Here is an 8,027-nt window from a genome sequence, read left to right as displayed (position 1 = left end):
GAGGCTATCAAAATTGGAGAGATGGTCGAAAATGGTTTAAAACACAGGCCGAAATTTGAGTCATGCTGCCTTTATGGCCACATCACTGGCCGTTATGAATGGTTCGGGGGGTTTGATGAACAGAAACGGGAGAGAAGAGGGAACTATGATGGCTTCTAGCTCTAGGGGGCCCCGCAGGTCATTTAACCAATCATATATGCTTCTTAAAATCCCACAACACTATTATCCCCATCAAGATGCTGCTTATGTCGTGGAACCTCCCCCCTATGCGGTGATGAACGCGCAACCTTACACGTGACCACAACATTATACACAAAACCAAGATCCACCTCCCAGAAATGCCCGTCCCTACCAAGCTCCAAGTAATCCCAAACCAAATGTTCCCCAATACAATCCTCATCCAAGAGAGCCCCTCAGAAGAAATCAGTTCACCTCTATTGGTGAATCATAGTCTAGCTTGTTCCAAAAGCTAGTCTGCTGGAGCCAGTGGCCCCGAACCGGAGCTTGTTCCAAAAGCTAGTCTGCTGGAGCCAGTGGCCCCGAACCGGCCAAACCCCTAGTCCCCCTCGCACCGAGCTGATGCTAGATGTGAATACCACTCTGGAGCAATGGGACATGATACCGAAAACTGTTGGACTCTTAAAAGAGCAGTGGAAGACCTCATCGAGGTCAAGGCAATAGTTCTTAGGGATGAAGAGGCCCCAAATATGACGAACAATCCTCTGCATACTCACATCAATAGGCTAGTAGTTGGAATGATCTGTGATGATGGAGAAGTTGATCCAGCACTGAAGGCCATTGCAACCATTGCCGAGACAGAAGAAAAGCCAAAAAACGATCGCCAAACCTGAAAGGTCCCTGTCAAACGGGAATCTCGGTAGCCGGTCTTGCTATCCTTTTTGTGTCCGGATTATTTCAGGGTATAATCCGGATGTTTTACTTTTATTGTCTTACTTTTCGATGTAAACCCTTCTATCTTTAAAAATTCAAATAAATGAAATCAATATTTCATTGTCCATGTCTTTTTTCTTGACTTTGTCACTTCTCTTATTCTTTTTTCAGTTTTGTTAAATGAAGATTTTAATAACATGACATGCTTGCGGACTTCATGCCCAGATCCTAAAACGCTGTCTAACGGCAAAATAATGAATCAAGAATTAAAATGCAATGAATATAAGTTTAAGGAAATAAAATAAAGACTCGGAATAGCTAAAGAAAAATTGGCTCCAAATTGGAAAGGTCCATACATTGCAACAAGAGTACTGCCAAAAGAGAGCATTGTACCTGGGACACATCAGAGGAAATGTCCCTGAAACAACTGTCAACGTAGGTGCAGTCAAAAAGTACTATGTTGGATCTTCTATATAGCATTAATGTTCTCCGGTTGGGATGAAGAAGGCTTTTATTCTCGCTACCCCAAACACCATTAACCCTTTTTGCCAACCCTTTGAGCCAGTTACCTTTCTTTGATTACCCTATTTGGAACCTGAAAGTGTTGTTGAAAAAAAAAGACAACAAATAAAATAAATAATAATAATAAAAATAAAAATAAAAGAAGAAAAAAGGGGAAAAGAAATAGAAAAATAAAACAAAACAAAAATCAAAACAGTTCATGTTCATTGAACTACGTTCGACTTGATTCCGAAAGGATACGTAGACAGCCTCTCTCTGGGGTTCAGTCACACCAAAACAAAAATCTACATTCCCCCAAAAGTTGAAACTGGGGCAGATGTTATAATGGTTCGGCGATGGTTTCGCCTGAATGGTTCCAAAATTGTAATTAAATCCAAATTCTTTTTACCTAAATCCTTTTCAACTCCTTCCGATCAACCGGCGAGAATATTCAAGAATCGAAGGATACAGTTACTTGGATATGATACAACCAAATGAGAGAAATACAATGAGAGAGTCTTATTGGTGAAAACCTTCACGGGCACCGTAAGGCGATGGTAAGTAGAGAAATTAAAAATGAGAGAGTCTTTTTAGTGAAAATTCGCAAAGAGTACTATAAGGCGATGGTGAGAAGAGAAATGAAAGAGGTCAGCTGGTGAAAACCCGCAAAGGGCACAACTGATCGAAAAGAGGTGCAATAAGTAGTCAGGAAAAACAAAAGATTCTCCGGGGCCAGAATTGCAATCAATAGTCAGGAAACAACCAGTTACAGCTGAAATTATCATAAAAAAGCCGGCCGAGATCAAGTGACTGAAACACTCAAGTCCACAAAACCAACCACCGTTTCTAACTAACAATTGTTCTTTGTTTGAAAAACAGGAAATATGTACAATCCAAAGCAACCTTGCAAGAAGCAGGTACAACCAAAAAGAAACTGAGCGGGAGCTAGAAATAGCTCTCCAACAGCAACAACTCCAAAAGGGAAGTTTTCTCCAATTTCTTTCCCGCGTTTTACTCATTCTGTAAATAAAATAAAATAAAAAAGAAAAACTGGAGGGCCATGACTGGGGTCTCCACTGTCTCTACTGGAGGGCTATACTACTATTTTTATGGTAGTATAGGGTACACCACTCCCTAGCTGCATTTTCCAACATAGGGTCTCCACTGTCACGACCCAAACTGGAGGGCCATGACTGACACCCGGGCCATACCTGTCGAGCACCAACACACATTTTATCTAACCTTTTTTATTATCTATAAGGGCCGACAAGATCAATATAAATGGTAGACATGAATCCTAAATAACCACCAATGACAGATAATGGCATGAACATATATAACATGGACCGACAAGGCTGTCATGAAGCTATGTATAAGGTATGAGCTGACAAGCTGCCATGAGAGACTATACAATAAAAATCAGTCGACAAGGCAATCCAAAATATACATGAGTCAACACCTATCTATGAGCAGTGCTACAACATTGCCAGAACAGGGACCCAACATACCCATAATGTCTATAACAAAAATGCATACCAAGACCACGACAAGTCCGGAGAAGGGATCTCGCTAATAACCGCTAAACTGGGCAGCCTACTATGGTGGGGGAGATTCGCCTACTTGTCTATTAGAACCTGAAGCATGACCTGCAGCACTACATGCAGCATCCACAAATAAAAAGGACGTCAATACGAATAAAGTATTGAGTATGTAAGGCAGGAAAGCATAAATAAGAATAATAATGTATACATGGATAGAGAATATACAACATGTAATATCTGGGTACCTCTGAGGGCTATTGACATGAAATACATATATATATATATATATATATATACATAAACTTTTAAACCATACGCCTTTGTGGGCATCATCATCATCATCATATTTTAGAAGACTTGAAATAACCTAGGGTTAATATTAAAAACTAGAGGGAGTATTTTACATAACATAAAACACTTAAAACAACCCCCCACACGATCTGGAACAATACAAAAATCAGCAACAACAAGAAGAACAAGAAACTTACTAGCGCCAGGGGATTCCCGACACTTGATTTGTGTTGTTTGCCCTTTGTTTTGGTCTTGGATCATGAGAGAACCTTGAGAGAGTGTTTTTAAGGTTGTAAGGTCTAAATATACAGAAATATAATGACTTAAAACGGGGTTGAGGCGGGCTATATATATCCATATGTCTCAACAGCCTATGTGGGCCCCATAGAACTGCTTGGCGCAGTCTCGCAAAAATGCGAATATCTCTCTACTCCGAGATCGTATCGACAAACGGTTTTATGAGTTGGAAACTAGACTCATAGATATTAAATTTGGTGGGTAGATATCCCCGTAATTCCACGTAAATTGGGAGAAAAGTGTAGTAATATTTGACCTAAAGTTTAAGTAAAATTATGAACGTAAGTTGCGACAACTTTTGTCGACTTTTGTTTCATAACTCACTTGACTTCAAGACTTATGATATGGATCTTATATGATTAAAATACCTTAAAATACTACCTCTTGGGGAATATTAATCACCTGTAGTTTTACCCGAAAATACGGGTTACAATATCCTTGATTCGTTTAACTCCTAATACTTGTTAACTACTCTTATACACCCTTGTATCATTTAAGACCAATAGGATTAATTTCTTATCATCTCAAAGATAATCTCTTCTCGGATTTACGTCGACTGACTTACAGCGTGATCTAACGTATGTGAATATGGGTTGTAATACTCTCCCCCCTTAGGAACATTCGTCCTCGAATGTAAGGGTTTATGGGGAGTCTAACTCATCATGGATTTCGACGGAAATTTCCGGATGAGTTTTCCCTATAAAATGGACACTAGCCAAACTTGCAAGCAGTTAAACCCAACCTATGACCTTACAAGGTTATACAAAGCATTATGGATATGTACATTATCTGCATATCACCATTTTGTATTAAGAATGAGTATTCTCAAGCTATTGCTTATCTCATAGAGCCGTTTCACCTTCTAATGTGTCCTGCGTTCCCCCGGCATCCTCGTTATCTTCAATCTGAAATAGGTAAGGGTATTTAGACTTCATCTCCTCTTCTGCTTCCCATGTCATTTCTTCCGTATTCTTATTCCTCCACAATACTTTGATGGAAGGTACATCCTTTGTTCTCAGCTTGCGGACTGGTCGATCTAATATAGCCACTGGAACTTCTTTATATGATAGATCCTCTGTAACTTGTACATCTTTGATAGGGACGACCTGAGAAGGGTTTCCAATACATTTCCTCAACATAGATACATGGAATACCAGGTGAAAAAATTCCAATTCGGATGGAAATTCTAACTCATAAGCAACCTGTCCAATTCGTCGAAGAATTTTGTACGACCCGATATACCGCAGACTCAGCTTACCCTTCTTCCCAAAATGCACAACACCCTTCATCGGCGAGATCCTCAGGAAAACCCAATCACCAACCTCAAATTCCATATCACGACGTCAGACATCAGAATAAGACTTTTGCCTGCTTTATGCCGTCCTCAGTCGCTCCTTTATTACTTTCACCTTCTCAATGGCTTGGTGAAACAAATCTGGCCCATGTAATTCTGTCTCACTAACTTCGGACCATCTAACTGGTGATCTACATCTCCTCTCGTACAATGCCTCGTACGGGGCCATTTTAATACTGGAATGGTAGCTATTATTATAGGTGAATTCTATGAGTGCCAGATGGTCATCCCAATTCCCCTTGAAATCTAGAACACATGCTCGTAGCATATCTTCAAGTGTCTGAATGGTACGTTCAGCCTATTCGTTAGTCTGCGGATGGAATACAGTGCTGAGATTCACTTGTGTGCCTAAACCCTTCTGAAAAGACCTCCAAAAGTTAGCCGTAAATTCAGCCCCTCGGTCTGATATAATAGATATCGGCACACCATGAAACCTAACAATCTCCTTGATATACAACTTCGCATAATCTTCAGCCGTGTAAGTTGTCTTAACTAGCAGAAAATGAGCACATTTTGTAAGTCGGTCAACTATCACCCACATGGAGTCAAACGTATGACAAGAGCGAGGTAATCCAATAATGAAGTCCATATTAATCACCTCCCATTTCCAAGTTGAAATCTCTATATTCTGAATTAATCCACCGGGTTTCTGATGCTCGATCTTTACTTGTTGACAATTAGGACACTGGGCTATAAATTTTGCAATAGACTTCTTCATGTTATCCCACCAATACTACTCCTTAATGTCATGATACATCTTTGTCGAGCCGGGATGGATGGAATATCGGGACTGATGAATCTCAATCATAATCTTCTCTCACAACCCTGCCATATTAGACACACATAATCTTCCCTGGTATCTTAGTGCCCCATCTCCTCTGATCTCGAAAGCCGTAATTTTACACTCCTGAATGCTCTCTCTCAATCGTACTAAGGTAGGATCTTTATATTGCCATGCTTTTACCTCGGCTACCAAAGATGATTCTGATGTATTTTGTAAAGTAACACCTCCGTCATCAGAGTCTAACAATCTGATTCTCATATTGTCTAGATGATTAAGCTCTTTAGTCAACCTCTTTCTACCTGCCTCAATATGTACAAAGCTTTCCATTGACTTACGACTGAGAGCGTCTGCCACAACATTGGCTTTACCGGGATGGTACAATATCTCGACATCGTAATCTTTTAGTAATTCAAGCCACCTATGCTGCCTCAAATTCAACTCCTTCGGCTTGAAGATATATTGTAAACTCTTGTGATCTTTGTAGATGTCAACATGGACGCCGTATAAATAGTGCCTCCATATCTTCAAAGCATACATTACTGCAGCCAATTCCAAATCATGAGTTGGGTAATTCTTTTCAAACTTCTTCAATTGTCTTGGATGCATAAGTAATCACCTTCCCACATTGCATCAATACGCACATACCTGAGGCATCACAATATACCATATAACCTTCTGTTCCTTATGGGAGAGTGAGCACTGGCGCGGATGTCAATCGATTCTCTAGCTCCTGAAAGCTACGTTCACAAGCGTCAGACCACTGGAACTTGGTAGCTTTCTGTGTTAACTTAGTCAAAGGTGCTGATATAGAGGAAAACCCTTCTACAAACCATCTATAATATCCTGCTAGCCCCAGGAAGCCGAGGACTTCTAACGGTGTTGTTGGTCTCGACCAATTCTCACTGCATCGATCTTCTGAGTGTTGACACTAATACCCTCGCCAGATATCACATGGCCAGGGAATGCTACTGAGTTTAGCCAGAATTCATATTTAGAGAGCTTAGCATATAACTTACGATCCTGAAGGGTCTGTAATACTATCTGCAAGTGGCCCGCATGTTCCGCCTCCGAACGAGAATACACCATAATGTCATCAATGAATACGATCATGAACACATCAAGATAGGGCCTGAATACACTATTCATGAGATTCATAAAAGCTGCTGGGGCATTTGTTAGCCCAAACGACATTACCAAGAACTCAAAATGCCCATATCTTGTCAGGAAGGCCGTCTTTAGAATATCCTTCTCCTTAACCCTCACATGATGATACCCTGAACGTAAGTCAATCTTAGAGAAATACTTGGCACCCTGGAGTTGGTCAAACATGTCGTCAATCCTTGGAAGTGGATACTTGTTCTTTATAGTAAACTTTTTCAATTGTCGATAATCGATACACATCCTTAACGACACATCTTTCTTCCGCACGAACAAGACTGGCGCACCCCAAGGTAAAGTGCTAGGCCTAATGAGGCCCTCATCCAGCAAGTCCTTTAACTGCGCCTTCAACTCTCGCAACTCTGTCGGGGCCATCCTGTATGAAGGGATAGAGATTGGTTGTGTGTCAGGTAACACATCAATGCTAAACTCAATCTCCCTTTCAGGAGAAAGACTCGGGAGTTCATCTGGGAGAACATCTGGAAATTCATTGACCACAGGGATTGATTGTACAGTATCTTCACCTCCGCATCCCTAACGCGAACGAGATGATAAATGTAACCTTTTGAGATCATCTTCCTTGCCTTAAGATAGTAAATAAACCTACCTTTCGGCATAGCAATGTTCCCCTTCCATTCGATGATGGGTTCACCAGGAAACTAAAACCTAACCATCTTTGTACGACAATCAACATTTGCATAGGATGAGGCCAACCGGTCCATTCCCATTATCACATCGAAATCAACCATTTCTAACTCAAATAAATTTGCCGAGGTTTGACCACTACAAATCATCACTGTGCAACCTCTATATACCCTTCTAGCAATCAAAGAATCTCCTATCGGAGTAGATTTTGCAAGTTGTTTACTTATCAATTAAGGTTCAACGCCAAACTTATTAGCCACAAAGGGTGTAACATATGATAATGTAAATCCCGAATCAATCAACGCCTATATATCATAATAAAACACAGACAATATACCTGTAATAACATCCGGAGATGACTTAAGATCCTGTCGACCTACTAGAGCATAGGTTCGATTTTGAGTACCACTCGAACTCGGCACTGCACCTATACCTCTACCACGACCTGTCGACTGCTGAACACTCCGTGCTGGAGGTCGAACTGATTAGAAAGAACCACACACAAATCCAGCCGGTAGAGCCATACCACCATCTTCTCTGTTAGGATAATCCTGCATCATATGGC

At 40.7% G+C, this 8,027-nt stretch overlaps 1 protein-coding gene across 1 annotated transcript; it reads right to left on the bottom strand.

Moving 5' to 3' along the window:
- Positions 1-4,363: 4,363 nt before the first annotated feature.
- Positions 4,364-5,044, bottom strand: LOC138902362 (uncharacterized). Its single transcript, XM_070190219.1, has 2 exons — positions 4,931-5,044; positions 4,364-4,627 (listed from the first exon to the last, which is right to left on the bottom strand). The coding sequence occupies exons 1-2, from the start codon at positions 5,042-5,044 to the stop codon at positions 4,364-4,366; spliced, it is 378 nt and encodes a 125-aa protein (XP_070046320.1).
- Positions 5,045-8,027: the final 2,983 nt, after the last annotated feature.

The sequence above is a fragment of the Nicotiana tomentosiformis genome, chromosome 12 (genome assembly GCF_000390325.3).
Source record: "Nicotiana tomentosiformis chromosome 12, ASM39032v3, whole genome shotgun sequence".
NCBI lineage: Eukaryota > Viridiplantae > Streptophyta > Magnoliopsida > Solanales > Solanaceae > Nicotiana > Nicotiana tomentosiformis.
Note: the sequence above shows the minus strand (reverse complement) of the source record. Positions and strands in the feature narration are given on the sequence as shown.